Source organism: Mustelus asterias, chromosome 8 (assembly GCF_964213995.1).
Source record: "Mustelus asterias chromosome 8, sMusAst1.hap1.1, whole genome shotgun sequence".
NCBI lineage: Eukaryota > Metazoa > Chordata > Chondrichthyes > Carcharhiniformes > Triakidae > Mustelus > Mustelus asterias.
The window spans coordinates 14,251,458-14,269,420 of record NC_135808.1 but is presented as its reverse complement, the minus strand read 5'-3'; the positions used below and the strand labels follow the sequence as shown (position 1 = coordinate 14,269,420).

The 17,963-nt window shown below is 43.5% G+C and overlaps 1 protein-coding gene across 8 annotated transcripts in view; it reads left to right on the top strand.

Moving 5' to 3' along the window:
• The window catches only part of LOC144496870 (RNA-binding protein 4B-like), a 157,664-nt gene that overhangs the window by 22,497 nt on the left and 117,204 nt on the right, over positions 1-17,963 (top strand). The window contains exons 4-5 of one of the 8 annotated variants that reach the window (XM_078217439.1): positions 4,534-5,277; positions 9,030-9,353. The exons of 6 other annotated variants lie outside the window; for them this stretch is intronic. In XM_078217439.1, coding sequence (XP_078073565.1) covers positions 4,534-5,270 — 737 coding nt within the window. In that variant the 3' untranslated portion in view covers positions 5,271-5,277; positions 9,030-9,353. Of the gene's footprint in view, positions 1-4,533; positions 5,278-9,029; positions 9,354-17,963 lie in introns of those variants that run through there. One more of the 8 variants, XM_078217440.1, reaches the window with a different exon arrangement.

Here is a 17,963-nt window from a genome sequence, read left to right as displayed (position 1 = left end):
TGGAAGTGTCAATTACAAGGGGGTACAGGTTCAAGGTGAGGGGTAAGTTTTTAAGGGAGATGTGCGGGGGAAGTTTTCATGTAGAGAGTGATGGGTGCCTGGAATGTGTTACCAGAGGAGGTGGTGGAAGCAGGCACATTAGCAACATTGAAGAGGTATCTGGATGGGTACATGAATAGGGAGGGAATAGAGGGATACGGTCCGCATAAGGGCAGAAGGTTTTTTTTATTATTTAGTTAAGGCATCCTGATCGGATCAGATGTGGAGGGTCAAAGGGCCTGTGCCTGTGCTGAACTTTTCTTTATTCTTTTGTTCTTTGGATGTTTGAATTTTCCAGCAGACAGTATGAAAATGTCATTTAACCTGCATGTATTATTGAATCCAAGTTACAGTATTGCTTGGGGTGTGAATCAATTGGACGCCTGAGCCAAAAGATTTAAAGATTGCTTGATCCCGGCAGCATTGTTTTTTTTCATGGAGATTGGGTTGGGGACATCAGCAGCCACCTTGGAATATTGTGTCCCAAAACATGCAAGCTGCCATATTGATACCTTTCCAGGACTGCCATCATTTTTGTGCAGTGTCTTGCTGATCTTGCAGCTATGTTGAAACAATGTGCAAGAATGTGGATTGCAGTTGTGTTGCACCCCAATGGATAGCTCGCATATTGGGTGTCTGCCCCCTGACAGAATTCATCAGAGGGCTCTGCGTTCCATTTAGCCTGACTTGGTGATTGCTGCACATGCTTAAAAAAATTACATCTAGGATTTGAGTCGATGGCATTGGTGACGTGTTGCGGGCAAAATAACCTCACTAGTCTGGACTTCGTTAATTGACTAACTTCCATGATCGAGGAGCCCCTGCACGTGAGTGGAGCAGGTTTCACCCTCTTTCTAACGCTACGAATGCAGTATCTATGATGGGCCTGGGAAGGGTTTGGTATGCTATTTTTAAATTGTTCATAATTGTTCTCTTGGCTGGAGGTCAACCTCCATAGAAGGAGTAACCCAGGTAAATCATAAAGAACCCACAAAGAATCTTGTGCTCTTAATTGATCAGATGGTTGAGTCTAAAACTAGCCAATGGGATGCAGCAGTCTGAGTCCACTTAGTTTGAAATTTGCTTCCTTCTACTTTGCATCCTGTCAAGTTGCTTCCTCCATGCTTACTTATTTAATTCAGTATATTCCAATTTCCTTCATTTTGCTACTCAGTTATCGAAGGATATGGGGAAAACATTTTGGGTCTGAGATGAAGAGAAATTTCTTCACCTGAAGAGTGGTGAGCCTATGGAATTCACTACCATGGATAGCAGTTGAGGCCAAAAGATTTTCAAGACTGAGTTAGATATAGCTCTTGGGGCGAAGGGGTTGAGTCGGATGATCAGCCATGATTATAGGAACATAGAAGATGGGAGCAGGAGGAGGCCATTTGGCCATTAGAGCCTGCTCCGCCGTTCACGATGATCATGGCTGATCATCCAACTCAATAGCCTAATCCTGCTTTTTCCCCATAACCTTTGATCCCGTTCACCCCAAGTGCTATATCCAGCCGCCCCTTGAATAAATTCAATGTTTTGGCATCAACTACTTCCTGTGGTAATGAATTCCAAAGGCTCACCACTCTTTGGGTGAAGAAATGTCTCCTCGCCTCTATCCCAAATGGTCTACCCTGAATCCTCAGACTGTGACCCCGGTTCTGGACTCCCGCATCATTGGGAACATCCTTCCTGCATCTACCCTGCATAGTCCTGTTAGATCATAATTATCATAGCCTGCTCTTATTTTCTATGTCCAGTCAATCGTGCTGGTCATTGTCCAATTATTGCCCCTCTCTAGTTTCAATGCAGCTCACCAATCTGAGCAGCTACTTTTTTTTAACCCTTGTTATGTCCTACTTCCACAAAGCTTCACTTTTAAACACCTTAATTTATTCTGCATTTTTTAAGGTAGTGCACTCCACATTCAAGAAATTATTTTTAAGGCAAAAGATCATATGCTGGAGTTGTATAGAACTTTGGTGAGGCCACAACTGGAGTACTGTGTGCAGTTCTATTGGAAGGATTTGATCGTACTGGAAGGGGTGCGGAAGAGATTCACCAGGATGTTGCCTGGGATGGAACATTTAAGTTATAAAGAGAGGTTGGATAAACTTGGGTTGTTTTCTCTGGAGCAGAGAAGACTGATTGAGGTATTCAAGATTATGAGGGGCCTGGGCAGGGTGGGTAGGGAGCAGCTGTTCCCCTATTTGAAGGGTCAGTTACGAGGGGTGGGAGGTTTAGGGGGGATTTGAGGAAAACCTTTTTTATCCAGAGGGTGGTGACGATCTGGAATGCCCTGCCTCGGAAGGTGGTGGAGGCACAGGAGGCCTCACATTCTTTAAAATGTACTTGGATGAGTACTTGGCTCGCCATAACATTCAAGGCTATAGGCTAAGTACTGGAAAGACGGATTAGGGGGAAGATCAGGACCTTTCATGTGTCGGTGCAAGCTCGATGGGCTAAAGGGCCTCTTTTGCACTGTAGTATTTTGAGATAACGCAACTGCTGCTCTTTTTTAAGGTCTGTTTGGAGAAATTTGTTTATCTTGCATCCAACTCAACATGCCCAAGATGATAGAACCAACAGTCTTCCTTTTAATGGGGTTGCTTATACTGTTACTAGGAGTATGCAGTCAGCTCCTACTTCACTGGTGTTACTTCAGGATAAGTGCAGTGGAAATGGTGTTTAAGCATAGATAAAGAGGTGGGAATGGGCAGTGTGTATGGGATATGAACTTTGTTCGGGAGGCTCAGGAACAAAACAAAAACTCTGCTCTAAATTAAATCTGATCACGCTAATTGCAATATACTTTGTTTCCATGACCGATATCTCTTGGGTTAAAGCCCACATTCCTGTCCCTTTTTAACTGTGCTTTATTCCCAGTGAGCTAACCTTTTATTGATGCCTGAAATAAAAGCTGAAAATTCTGGAACACTTAGCGGGTCAGGCAGTATCTAAGGAAAAACCAGAGTTAACATTTCAGGCCATTGACCCTTCATCAGAACTGCCTACCTGAATACCTCAAGTCCACTGCTTATTTACACCGTGGCACATCTGCATTTTGACTGTAATCCCATTTTTTGTGCTGAATTATCAAGTGTGTTTCCTTACACTTCATTGTGCTATGCATCTGCCTTAGTACAATATAGATATAATGGTGGAACAGTGTTCAAATGACCACAATTCAGGGATTGCAGTCCCTGAAAAAGCATCTTCTCAAGGGTAACCAGGGATGAGCAATAAATGCTGGTCTAATGAGTGACATCCACACCCTGTAAACGAAGGAAAAAAATAACAGAGCCAAGACATTGTGTGTTTGACGGACCATTTGCTGTGGGAGTATTGCAGCAGAGTCTGATCCTGTCATAGAATCATAGAATACCGACAATGCAGAAGGACGTCATTCAGCCCACTGAGCCTGCACTGATGACAATCTCACCCTGGCCCTAACCCTGTAACCGCACACATTTATCCTACCAATCCCCCTGACATCCCCTAACACTAAGGAACAATTTAGCATGGCCAATCAATCTAACCCACACGTTTTTGGACTGTGGGAGGAAACCGGTGTACCCGGAGGAAACCCACGCAGACACGGGAAGAATGTGCAAACTCCACATAGAGAGTCACTCCAGCCTCAAATCATAGTCGGGTCCCTGACGCTGTAAGGCAGCAGTGCTAACCATTGTGCCATCCACTGTCTTTGCCCACCATCTCAATTTGAAGGAGTGTTTAGGAGTACCTCTTGAGTTTAAGGATACAATGTTTAATGGGTGATTTTGGCTCAGCTGTCTGTTATACATCTAACTCGATTTTCATTTCCAATTTCTCCACAAGGACAGTGGTAGTCTGTTTATTAAATACTGTGACTTTATAAATAATACTTTGTCCATGATCGTCTTACGATTGCCTGAGGATATCGGAGAGGGATTTTATGTAATATGTATTCCCTTTGGTGTGCTTATTATTTTCTTTTGTTTCTGCCAGGAAATTACATAACTGCAGATATAGGACAGGGGTAGTCATGATCCTCCAGCTATCAGGAACTGGGAGGTGACTTGAAGGACTGGCTCATCTTTTTCTGTCTGCCAACTTTGTACGCAAGTCACTGAAAATGAAAATCAATACAGATGCATAATGGGTGACCTGCTAACATGGCTCATTGTAGGCTATTGTCCCCAGTCAAAATTACACCCACCCCCGACCTTTTTTTATTTTGCACTCCATAGCTTAGGGTTACAGTGACCATCTGTAATGCTCGTCTAACTGCTCTGGCTGAGGTAAACTAACTTGTCACTGATGAGGAAATGTACCTTGTACTTTCCTAGACAGGCTGAGTGCCACAGTGCATTCACACTGAACTGTTCAAAAAGCCGTGATATCTATATATTGTATTGGCCAAGGAAGCGAAGGTCCACGTTGATTCTGATCTATCTGCCAGTGCTGCTAGTTAATATACTTGGTACTGATATTGTATTGCGTCTCCTTTTAAAGGCAAACGGATGCAAGTTGAGCTCTCCAAGAGTCGGCTGCGGATGCAACCCTGGATGGGCGAAAAAAACAGCTGTTTCCGCTGCGGTAAAGAAGGCCACTGGTCTAAAGAGTGTCCCAAAGATCGCGTTGGTCTCGATGGCAATTTTGATGGTGGCTTCTCACGCGATTACATAGATCCCTATTCGATGACCGCGCGGCCTATAACCGGGTACGGCGAGCGCCCTCTTTACGGCGAGCGATACGGGGTTGTCGATTACTACGAGAAGTTTCGGGCAGGAACATACGGAGCCGTGGGAGATCCTTATGGACGGGCAGCTCCATTTTCGCCGCTCGGCACTTCTCTGCGAGATCGTATTGCCGCTGCAGTAAACCCATACGAGCGGCGGCCACTGACGACTCCCACTACCTATTATGGTCGCGACCGGAGCCCTTTACGACGTCCGCCACCCATGCCTGCCTTGAGCACTGGATATGGGTTTGAGCGCACAACAGTTTCTGCAACTGTGTATGACCCTACAAATGCTGCAGCAAGAGATCCATACGCTACAGCCCAGTATTCTGCAGCCCAGTATTCTGCAGCCCAGTACACGGCAGCTCAGTACTCTGCAGCTCAATACTCTGCTGCGCAGTATTCTGCCGGCCAGTACTCTGCTGCCCAGTACACCGCTGCTGCTCAGTATAATGCTGCTGCCGCAGCTGCCTCCCAGTACTCTGCCGCCCCGTACTCTGCATACTAAATGAAAGGTGAGGATGATTTATCTATGATAAGGCAGTCAGAATTCTATTTAGCTGTAGAAACGTCTACCTCATTCGAGCACCTATGAACAGGAGTTACGATCAATCCTACCCCTCGTGCATGCAACCTGTCCAGCTCCCTACCTCGTTTTTTTTGTTTTTTGTGCATTGTGACCCACTCGTGTTGGGTGGGGGGAGGTAGGACAAGCAATCATTATGATTGGTAGTCTCTAAGACACACTGCTAACAAATCCACAGAGGAAGAGTTTGTGCTTGCCAGGTGTGGAGAGCCCACTCTTTGCTGTGAGGGCAGCACTAATATGTAGTTTCAAAGAACTAAGGTACCAAGAGGCCTGAAATGCCCACCAAAGCACTACTGGAGTTTGGTTTGCTAAAGCTGCAGAAAATGCTACAACAGAGCAATAGTACGCTTCCTGCTGCTTGTCCAGTCAAGGCCAACCTACTCACCAGTCTTTGCATGGTTACTTGGAGAAGGAGAAGGAGCAAGAGAAATACCAGGCTCGGTGACAGTTCTATCAGTGTACCAGGCTGGTCAGCCAAACATTAGGTCTGCTTTAGGATACGATGGACTTCTGGTCCAATCTGTGTCCTACCTTTCATTGCCAGGAACATCTTAGAGGAAACATAATTCCATAGAGACAGAATTCTGTTTCCTTTTGTTTGCCCAACTCCATGCACAAATTATTCCTTTGGCTTTCTCAAGTTGAGAAAACTCCCATGCAAAAAAACATGACAGCCTATTGTGGCAGACAGCCAGAGATTAGAAAAGCAAGGACATTGGGATGTAGTGGTTTGGTGACACTAAGCTAATGCTTTAAAAGCCCATCAAGGGAGTATTGGATTGTGACTGAAGGTTAGGTAGAGAGAAGTGGGGTTAAAAGGAACCAGGTTTTTAGAAGCTTCTATTGGCTATTCCCTTATTCGTGCAAAATTCAACGATTCTCCACAGTTGAGTAATTCCTCGTTCAGCAACTCTCCACAAAGCAGTTTACTCAGCATTTTTCAGTCTGTCAGAATGTAGGTTGCTGAGATTTAGAGCCAGTTAATAATCTGTGCATCATAGCGCAGTCAAACCAAGTCATGTTCATGCTAACACATTCCAGCAGTTACTGGATTACAATCAGGCGCATGCTCCCTGATTGATATTTTTAAATTTTCACTTCCTTTATGAGCATAGGAATTCCAAGATCAGCTATCGTGCTCTGACTTCCAGTGGGGTGAAATGAACTTACTTACACAGAGCTGGTATAGACATGGAAGCTCCTTTGCGTGAATGGCTCAGTATTGTAGTAAAGGACTTAATAAGCCATGTGAGGGGATGAATAATTTTTATATGGCCACATTAATAGTAAGGAGAACAAGTAAGAAGGAAAACTTGGTAGGGGGGAATGAAAAAGGCCAGGAAGCTTTCCCCAATTTGCTTCTAAGTAGATGCACTACTGATAACTATTTCTCCAGCAAATGGACGTGCACATGATGCTGAATTATTGGGGACAGGGTGGGGGGTGTTGAAAGTCGGAAGGAATTAGGAGTAATTGAAGAAGATCAACACAGAAGTGAGCGTACTGGAAACCTGAAATTCAAATAATGCCTGTTCTGGAAACCCACAAGTTTAAAGTACATTTCTTAATGCAAAAAAATGAGAGTTTTAGGACAATAGACATTAATTAAGCAAGGACAATAACTGGGACTCAAGTGACCAGAAGGTTCTGAGATCCGTCCTTGTTTTGTGTGGAGTTTGTTGATCTCCAGTGTGGCACTGTTAAAAGAACTTCAATTAGTTTAAAGTGTCCCCAGCAATGAAGGAGGAGGAGATGCCCCACCCTTTTTCCCCCCCTCCCCACTCCTTGATGGTAATCTAGTGACTCTCCTGCTGAAATGTGTTGTATGAAGACATGATGAAAATTGACTTTGCTATGGTTGAATGCCATACCAGTAATGCAACTTGGGCTTGCATCTGAACGATCAGGAAATGGATAGTGATCAGTGCCACTGAACTGAGCTGCAACAAGACTCGTGCCATAAGCAATTGAACCTTCTGTCAATTTCATGCATCTCAAATAAAATTGACACTCTGTGGTGGGTGATGTTGATCAGATGGCTTGTAGGATATGCCTTAGTGATTGGGAGCTATTGTTCAGCCTAGTGAGACTTTAGTTCATGAGCAAACTTTCTTTCTATCCAGTCATTTGTTTGCAAAACAAAAACACCTGGGTAAAAATCTTTTGGTTTTGCCCAGAGATAGATCACCCGAGTGATTTGTTACCTCCCCTGGCAGGTAATAGGTCATGATGTGGAGATGCCGGCATTGGACTGGGGTGAACACAGTAAGAGTTTTAACAACACCAGGTTAAAGTCCAACAGGTTTATTTGGTAGCCAACACCATTAGCTTTCGGAGCGCTGCTCCTTCGTCAGATGGAGTGGAAATGTGCTCTCAAACAGGGCACAGAGACACAAAAATCAAGTTACAGAATACTGATTAGAATGCGAATCCCTACAGCCAGCCAGTCAGCCTCTGATCTTCAGGTAAGCGTTCTCCAAGGTGGCCTGCACGACACACGACAGCGCAGAGTCGCTGAGCAGAAACTGATAGCCAAGTTCCGCACACATGAGGACGGCCTAAACCGGGATGTTGGATTTATGTCACATTATCAGTAACCCCCACAACTTGCCTCCTGGACTTGCAGGCTGTCCTGTCTGGAGACAATACACATCTCTTTAACCTGTTCTCAATGCTCCCTCCACCCACATTGTCTGTATCTTTAAGATCTGGCTGGCTGTAGAGATTCGCATTCTAATCAGTATTCTGTAACTTGATTTTTGTGTCTCTGTGCCCTGTTTGAGAGCACATTTCCACTCCATCTGATGAAGGAGCAGCACTCCGAAAGCTAATGGTGTTTGCTACCAAATAAACCTGTTGGACTTTAACCTGGTGTTGTTAAAACTCTTACTAAGGTAATAGGTCAGCAGTTGTTACATTGATTGGAAGCTTCGGACATGTTGCTATTTGATGTCAAGCAGACTTTGTTGCTTTTATGTGTTGCCGGCTGATGGTCATTTCACTTTGGTCGGTTGAAGCTTGAGCGTTGTACTGAAGTGTTAACATCACCGTGACACTAAACGTATGAGGTGCCACAAGGTGAAATCTGCTAACTTGGTACAGCCTGATCCTGAGCCTGGGACCCATGTGCTACTCACTGTGTTAACATGTTGAGCTTCATGCAAGTTAACTTTATGAACTGGGGATATGGAGTATAGGCATTCATGTTAATTTGCGGTAATATACCCACCTCCCTCAGCTGGTCCAATGTTTGTTGTTGTAATCTATTTGCATTACTTAACCACTTTATGTAGAAAATTCATACAGTGAGACATGGTGTTCTTTAAAGGTAAGCGGTCTCCCTCTTCCACTCTCTGGGAAAATTGATCACCTGATATGCAGCAGGGCTTAAACATTGGAAAGCAGGTGTTTTGACTCTTTCCTAGTTCCGCCTGTCACTATTGGTGTAAGCATACTGCAGGATGGGTTCTAATATCAATAATCCAAATTAATATGTTGTCACATCCTGTGTGCAACTGCCAATTAGATATCACTTGGTTCTGAATAGATTCTTTGGCTGGCTTAGAGCAGGAAATAGAGCTCCGATCGCGAGGTGGTGTGTTTTACTTGGTTTGCACCATGAGGTGATGCGTTGAAAGGCCTGTCTTTAATCAATCTGAAATGTCCCTTCTTTCGCAGGTTTGCTTTGCATCGTGACGAGAGCCGCGGGTCCCTTGGTACGTGCAGAAACTCGGGTCATATGTTTTGCTTATTGGTTTTAGCGTGGAAGATATTAGCGAGACACTAAATCTAAATATTGGTGTTAATTAGCTGCTGATTCAACTATCTTCTCAACAAACTGTGACCAAGTATCTTTTAATTTTTTTTTAAGTTTTAATTTCTCTTTCTGGGTTGTTTCTTTTGTTTGGCGGGAATGGCTCATGTAACTGTCAGTCATTTAAACTTGAAGCGTTTGGATTACCTGTAATATGATTTACAATAAACAATGAGTATTCAGCCTGAGTGTTTTGCGTCCATGTGAATCTTCAATACTGACCTGACTCTGCAGGTAATGTGCAGAATAATTATCTAATTTACTTGTACACAATTTCAGTTTGTGGTATGTGCTTAGCTTCTGGTCTGTACTCTAGTTTGCTGTGTGAAATTGTCTGATTTAGGTCGGAATTTCAGGAACAGGGATCTTCGGTGGGTTGTCTGGCAAGCTTGTCTATTTATCACAGTTAATTCCATCTACTTGCTGCACCTTTTAATCCTTTTTATCTTCAATCTGTTTATCTACCTCATGAACCATTGGCTGCTTTATTAGTAGTAACTGAGGAAAACATAACTGCCTATCCTACTGTTTATTGCTAGGGAGTGACTTCCTCGTGAGCATATGTATTGATGTTAGGCAGGTGCAAAATTGCTTAGCTGTAACGCCACCCACGTTTGATTAATCTGCCAATACTGTCTGAATTCATGGGTGAAGAATAATTACTTGGATACATGGGATAATACCGCAGCAATAACCAATACCTTCAGCAGAGAAAGGGAGTTGAAATGAGAGGAGAGTGACCAATAGGTTGTTACAAGCTTACTCAGTGCTCCTCATCATAACCTAACACACCCGCGCGCTTCTATAAGTAAGCTGTTCTTCCTGAGGAGCCAAAACTACCTTGTGCGTGCAGTAAGGTGAAAGAGCAGAAGGTAAAGTAAAGTAGCTTTTTGCTTTTAATATGCACGTTGCTAGCAGTATGAATTATCGATATATCTTTCTGGTTCCTCTGACAAGACAATTCTCTAGGTTTGAAGTTTTCAAATTGTACACTTAAGGCTTAAAGATTGAATTGCGGTTATAAAATCAAAACAAAATGTACAAATGTGGGACATCTGAAATAACAGAAATGTTGGAAACACATCAGGCTGCATCTGTGGGGTTAAAAGTTAGGTTAATGAAATCAAGTTGCAAACAAAGGTTGAAAAAAAAAATGAAAGAGTAAATAAATGTGCAAGCTTTGCGTCCTGTGTAGCATAAAAGTTGAATTTGTTTGCTATAATATGACCAGAGCTGTTCTTGGTCGTGGGTGATTCTGAGGTGATGCATCAGTAATTTAAGTGGCATCTCTTTGGAGAATAGATTAATGTTGCTCACTGGGGGCTGTCTTTCTGTTTTGATTATGGAGTGAGCATAGCGGGTTAGGCAAAAGGTTTTAGAAACTCCTGGCTGGCATATGGCATCGCTCAATGCGCTACCACATTTGGAGACATTTGCAAATGAATTTTAATTCATTTTTAACATTTCTCTGCTAGCCCAGCTGTCTGGTTTGATTGTTGTGCCTGTAACTGTGCCAGTGTAAAAATGTAGTGCTGTTGAAAGTGACAATACATGCCTTTATACCTGATATTTTCTGTGCTATTGAGGTGATCTGTTGGAATTAAAGAGTCATACATTATCCCCATCAATTTGTAGGCTCGAAGAGCTGTATATCCAACTTTTCAGTTGCAAGTGCACTTTCTCTTCTGCAACTCATATTTTTTTTAATCCGTCTATGTGATGTGGACATCGCTGAAGCAACGTTTATTGCCCATCCCTAATTGCCCTTGAACTGAGTGACTTCCCAGGTTATTTGAGGCATTTAAGGGCCAATCACACTGCTGTGGGTCTGGAGTCACATGCAGGCCAGGTAAGGATGGCAGATTTCCTTCCCTAATTAGTTCATTAGGGAAGGAAAGTTTTCGGGCGGCACTGTGGTTAGCACTGCTGCCTCACAGCGCCAGATACTTGGGTTCAATTCTGGCCTCGGTCACTGTCTCTGTGAAGTTTGCATGTTCTTCCCGTGTCATGCGTGAGTTTCCTCCGGGTGCGCCGGTTTCCTCCCACAGTCCAAAGATGTGTGGGTTAGGTTGGCCATGCTAAATTGCCCTAGTGTCTGGGGATTCGTAGGGTAAATGTATGGGGTTATGGAATAGGGTCTGGATGGGATTGTGGTCAGTACAGACTCGATGGGCCGAATGGCCTCCTTCTGTACTGTAGGGATTCTATGAATCTTAGTGAACCAGATGGTTCACGACAAGTTACGACAATCATTTCATGATCATCGCTAGATGTTTAATTCTAAATGTTCTTTTACTGAACTCAAAATTTACCATTTACCATGGTGGGGTTCGAGCCACAGGTCCCCAAGGTCTCTGGATTACTAGTCCCGTGATAATACGATTATGTCACCGCATTGGTGCGAATTTTCACTTGATTCAAAGCTGGTACTATTCATTAGTCTCCAGTTTAACCAGTTTCGAAGTGATATGCATGCTCTTTATTCTTTATCTACGCAATCAAATATGCACTTTCAAGCTCGTGGTCATTGTCTTTAATACTACTCTGACCCCCTTCCCTGCATTTTTACATTCTGCATTTATATTCTAGTGAACTTAAAAAATGTGCACAACTTTGTTTGGATGCAAATGGAGTTTGATGCTATCTTTCCAACCATCTTACTTTGAATACTTAAACACAACACACTTCAGTTCCTGTAGGTAAGCCTTCATAACGTATTGGAAGATATTCTTGGGCACAAAACAAAACTGATAGATTGGATAGAAGTGGTGATGTTTCCACCCAGACATACGCTTGTGAGTTTTTAAAATTAATTTTAACAAATTCTGCTCTTTAATTTTTCATCCGTTAAGCTTGTTAGGACACAATCATGAATTTTGTGCAGTTTCCCAAGATGACTTTCAATCTGGATTGAAAGTGCACCTCTTGATATTTTAGGATCCACACTAATCAAATTTATTTAAGTGCAATTAACAGAATCAACAACAAGAAATACGTTGGGAAACAAATTCTGCTCTTTAATTTTTCATCCGTTAAGCTTGTTAGGACACAATCATGAATTTTGTGCAGTTTCCCAAGATGACTTTCAATCTGGATTGAAAGTGCACCTCTTGATATTTTAGGCTCCACACTAATCAAATTTATTTAAGTGCAGTTAACAGAATCAACAACAAGAAATACGTTAGGAAACAAATTTGATACTGAACCATATAAGGTGTTATTAGGGCAGATTCCCAAGCTTGGTCAGAGTTTAAAGGAATGTCTTAAAGGCGATAAGAGAGATTTGGGGTGGGCGGCGGGCAGGTCTTGTGGAGGAATTCCAGAGCTTGTGGCAGAATTGAAGATTTTAAAACTAATTGTATGAGAAGCTAATTGCAGTGCTTATAATGATGGGAATGAGGGGTTTGAAAGATGAGGGCACTGAGTGTTGGAGCAAGTAAATTTGGGATGTGCAAGAAGCCAGAGTTCAAAGAACATATCCCTGAAGATTATTGGGTCGCAAAGGGGAACAGGAAGGCTACAGAGGAATTTGAAAATAGAGTTGAGGATTTGAAGCCAATAGAGAGTGATGGGTGAATGGGTCTTGATGGGAGTAAGGATAAGGCAGGGGAGCTTTGGATGAATCCAAGTTTATGGATGGTGAAACATGGGAAACCAGGAGTGCATTGGAGCAGTGACATCTAAGGAAGAACACAGGCATAGATGCTTCAGTGGATGGAGTGGTGTGGTGCTACAGAGGTCACGATGAAATCAAGCAGATTGTTTTCAGATTTCTCGCTTGCACCTTTTAAAAAAAATTATTTCTTGGGATATGGTCGTTAATGGTAAGGTGAGCATTTATTGCCCATCTGTTGTTAACCTTCAGTGGTGCACTGTTATTGGATAGGGAGGTTTTTTTTTGTTACTGCGATGTAGGTGTTGCTAGTAAGATTAATACAGTACCCATTTCAAGTTACACAGAGGAGTTGGATCTTCTGTTTGATACTGAAGGGAGCAGTTAATAAAGTCACTTTGGTGTGAGCCTGAAGTCACATGCAGGCCAAACTAGGTAAGGATGGCAGTTTTACTTTGCTGAACTTTCCCCATGGGCTTTTATGATAATCTGACAGCTTCTTTATCACATTTACTAATATCAGCTTTTATTTTCCAGATTTAATTTTATTTCCAGATAATTGACATAAATGGGTAGAGTACTATATCAGTTCAGAATTTTGACCGTCAACAATGAAGAAACAGTGATTACATGTTCAAGTCAGAAAGGTGCTTAACTTTGAGAAGAGCATGGAGATGATGATGTTCATACACACCTGTTGTGCTTGTCCTTCTAAGTAATGACTCATGGATTTGGGAGGTGCTGCCAAAGGAGCCTCCCCACATTCTGTAGACATTGCACATATGCCAGTAATATAAGAGATGGATTGTTGGTCAATGGATGAAGTGCAACACTGTTACTGCTTTGTCCTGATTGTTGCAACTGCAGGCACCTAGATGACTAGATTTGAGAACAGTAATGATTTGTGCCTTGCTTAATTTTGTGGAGTTAAAATAATAAAATAGTAAAGCTCTCAGAACCATAGTAATTCTTTTAACTTGAATGATACGTATTTTTAAATTAATTCAGGGGATGTGAGATTTGCTGGTTGACCAGCTTTATTGCTGAGGAAGTTTAATCTACAAAGCTGCCTCACCTAACCATTCTTGGCATTTACAGTTACATAGATAAATTTAAGTTTATTTAAGTTACTGTGAAAATCCCCGAGTCGCCATACTCTGACACCTGTTTGGGTGCACTGAAGGAGAATTTGGCATGGCCAGTGCACCTAATCGGCAAGTTTTTCAGAGTGTGGTAGGAAATTGGAACACCCGGAAGAAACCCACACGCTCAGGGGGAGCACATGCAAACTTCACACAGACAGTGACCCAAGCCAGGAATCAAACCCAGGTCCCTGGCACTGTGAGGCAGCAGTGCTAGCCACCGTGCCGCCTGAGGAATATAATAATGGTAGCTCATCTGGATTAAATATTTCTCTATTTCCAAGTCCAAACTTGTAGAGAAAGAAGATCAAATTAAATTTGATCAAAGTAGGCCATTTAGGTTTCGGTGGTTTTTGAAAAACAGTTACAGAAACCAAGCCTGAGCAAACAAGCAATACTAATTATTTCTAATTGTAAATTACTGTCTTTTTTAAGGTTATCGCTCAGATCCTTTCTTGCTGTTCACAGCGCACACACACAGTTAATACTGGTTTCCCCTGGCTGTTATTGCAAGCTAAGAAATATGCATTATTCTCTGGTAAGCAGTGGTTTGCTATACATCTGAGGCTTGCCTCTTGGGCAAAAGAGTGCATAGAATGCTGTCAGTTTTATTTAGAATCATTGATCTTTTGCCTTGCTTCGAAATTAAATGATCTTAACGTTGTTCCTGACTGGGTCTCGAATCAGCGATTCTTTGTGTGTTAGCAGAATGTGATGACCTCTACACTACAGAAACACCAAGAGCATTTGAAACATTGGGGTTGTCTGTAAAATAGTGCTGCTGTTAGCCAGCTGCACACAATTAATTAATTATCAGTCACTGTGGATGAAACAAAGTAAATTGGGATAAATCCTTCGTTGTGACTTACTAAGCTGGTAGTCGCTTAGTAAATTGGTTTTGATGAACAGCTTTAAAGGCGGGACAACCAATTCCTTGAAATTATTTTTGACAATTCAGCTAGTTGTGAACTTTTATAAGGCTTTATGGGTTGATTTCAGGTGTCAGTATAAAGCCAGCAGATAAACTTAGCTGCATCTGGCTTCATGTTACCATTGACTGCCACTCACATCTTAAGGAGTTAATGTTATTTTTAGAAAGGATTATTTAACTTTTGAAACATGCCGAGTGGGAATGGGCAATATTGAATAGGGAATCCCTTTTACACTCCTATTTTATGCTCCATTTACTTCACTGGAGCCTAAAACCAGAATGTGTGTAACCTGGTGTATAACCTCATTCCTGGCAGAAGGTTTTGGTTAAATTATTCTCCTAAATTGGTCTGAGCTCTCCTAAGGGGAGAGCTCAGACCAAAGGATTGAGATGTGTTTACTTTAATGCCAGGAGTATAGTGAATAAAGGGGAATGGATTCATATTCCTGAGGATGGATGCCTGGAAGTATGATGTGGTGGCCATTACGGAGACTTGGATGTCTCAGGGACAGGACTGGATACTCCAGGTGCCGGGATTCAGATGTTTCAGGAAGGACGGAGGGAGGCAAGAGAGGGGGTGGAGTGGCACTGCTGATCAGGGATAGTGTCACAGCTGTAGAGAAGGTGTATGCTGTGGAGGGATTGTCCACCGAGTCTCTGTGGGTGGAAGTTCAGAGTGGGAAGGGGCCGGTCACTTTGCTGGGAGTTTTCTATAGGCCGCCCAATAGTAACAGGGAGGTGGAGGAGCAGATAGGGAAACAGATCCTGGAGAGATGCAGTAATAGCAGAGTTGTTGTGATGGGAGACTTTAATTTCCCAAACATAGATTGGAATATCCCTAGGGTAAGGGGATTGGATGGGGAAGAGTTCGTTAGTTGTGTTCAGGAGGGTTTCCTGACACAGCATGTGGACAAGCCTACAAGAGGAGAGGCTGTACTTGATCTGATACTGACCAATGAACCTGGACAGGTGTCAGATCTCTCAGTTGGGGAGCATCTTGGGGATAGCGATCATAACTCCATCTCCTTTAGGCTTGCATTGGAAAAAGAGAGGATCAGGCAAGCTAGGAAAGTGTTTATATGGAGTATGGGGAAATATGAAGACATTAGACAGCAAATTAGAGGAGTAAATTGGAAGGAGGTATTCTCGGGGAAATGTACTGAAGAGAGGTGGCAGTTTTTCAAGGAATGTCTGTCTAGAGTTCTACAGGACAACGTTCCGAGCAGACAGGGAGGTGTTGGTCGGTTAAAGGAGCCGTGGTGCACGAAAGCTGTGCGGGACCTAGTCGAGAAGAAAAGGAGAGCGTACAAAAGGCTCAGAGAGCTTGGTGAAGATAGGGATTTAGAAGAGTATACGGCTTGTAGGAAGGGACTAAAGAAGGAAATTAGGAGAGCCAGAAGGGGTCACGAGAAGGCCCTGGCAGGTAGAATTAAGGAGAACCCTTAGGCGTTCTATAAATATGTGAAGAGTAAAAGGATGAGACGTGACGGAATAGGGCCTATAAAAGGTGAAGGCGGGAAAGTCTGTACGGAACCAGTAGAAATGGCAGAGGTGCTCAATGAGTATTTTGCCTCGGTTTTCACAGAGGAGAAGGACCTGGGTGGATGTACTGCGGGCGTGCGGTGGACTGAAAGGATTGAGTATGTGGATTTTAAGAAAGAGGTTGTGCTGGAATCTTTGAATGGCATCAAGATAGATAAGTCGCCGGGTCCGGATGGGATGTACCCCAGGTTACTGTGGGAGGCGAGGGAAGAGATTGCAGAGCCTCTAGCGATGATCTTTGCGTCGTCGATGGAGACGGGAGAGGTGCCAGAGGATTGCGGATGTGGTTCCTATTTTCAAGAAGGGGAATAGGGATAGCCCAGTAATTACCGACCGGTGAGTCTAACCTCAGTGGTTGGTAAACTGATGGAGAAGATCCTGAGGGACAGGATATATGAGCATTTAGAGAGGTTTAGTATGCTCAAGAATACTCAGCATGGCTTTGTCAAGGGCAGATCATGTCTTACGAGCCTGGTGGAGTTCTTCGAAAATGTGACTAAACACATTGACGAGGGGAAGGCGGTAGATGTGGTTTATATGGATTTTAGCAAGGCGTTCGATAAGGTCCCACATGCAAGGCTTCTGGAAAAAGTGAGAGGGCATGGGATCCAAGGGGCGGCTGCCTGGTGAATCCAGAACTGGCTTGCCCAAAGGAGGCAGAGAGTGGGTATAGATGGATCTTTTTCTAAATGGAGGTCGGTCACCAGTGGTGTGCCCCAAGGATCTGTTCTGGGACCCTTGCTGTTTGTCATTTTCATAAATGACCTGGATGAAGAAGCGGAGGGATGGGTTGGTAAGTTTGCCGACGACATGAAGGTTGGTGGGGTTGTGGATAGTCTGGAGGGATGTCAGAAGTTACAGAGGGACATAGATAGGATGCAAGACTGGGCGGAGAAGTGGCAGATGGACTTCAACCTAGATAAATGCGTCATGGTCCATTTTGGTAGGTCAAATGGGATGAAGGAGTACAATATAAAGGGAAAGACTCTTAGCACTGTAGAGGATCAGAAGGACCTTGGGGTCCGGGTCCATAGGACTCTGAAATCGGCCCCCGTAGGTGGAGGAGGTGGTTAAGAAGGCGTATGGTGTGCTGGCCTTTATCAATCGAGGGATTGAGTTTAGGAGTCCGGGGATAATGATGCAGCTATAGAAGACCCCCGTCAGACCCCACTTGGAGTACTGTGCTCAGTTGTGGTCGCCTCACTATAGGAAGGATGTGGAAAAGATTGGAAGGGTACAGAGGAGATTTACAAGGATGTTGCCTGGATTGAGTGGCATGCCTTATGAGGATAGGCTGAGGGAGCTCGGTCTTTTCTCCTTGGAGAGACGAAGGATGAGAGGAGACCTAATAGAGGTGTATAAGATGTTGAGAGGCATAGATCGGGTGGACTCTCAGAGGCTTTTTCCCAGGGTGGAAATGTCTGCTACGAGAGGACACAGGTTTAAGGTGCTGGGTGGTAGGTACAGGGGAGATGTTAGGGGTAAGTTTTTCACACACAGGGTGGTGGGCGAGTGGAATCGGCTGCCGTCAGTGGTGGTGGAGGCGAGCTCAATAGGGTCTTTTAAGAGG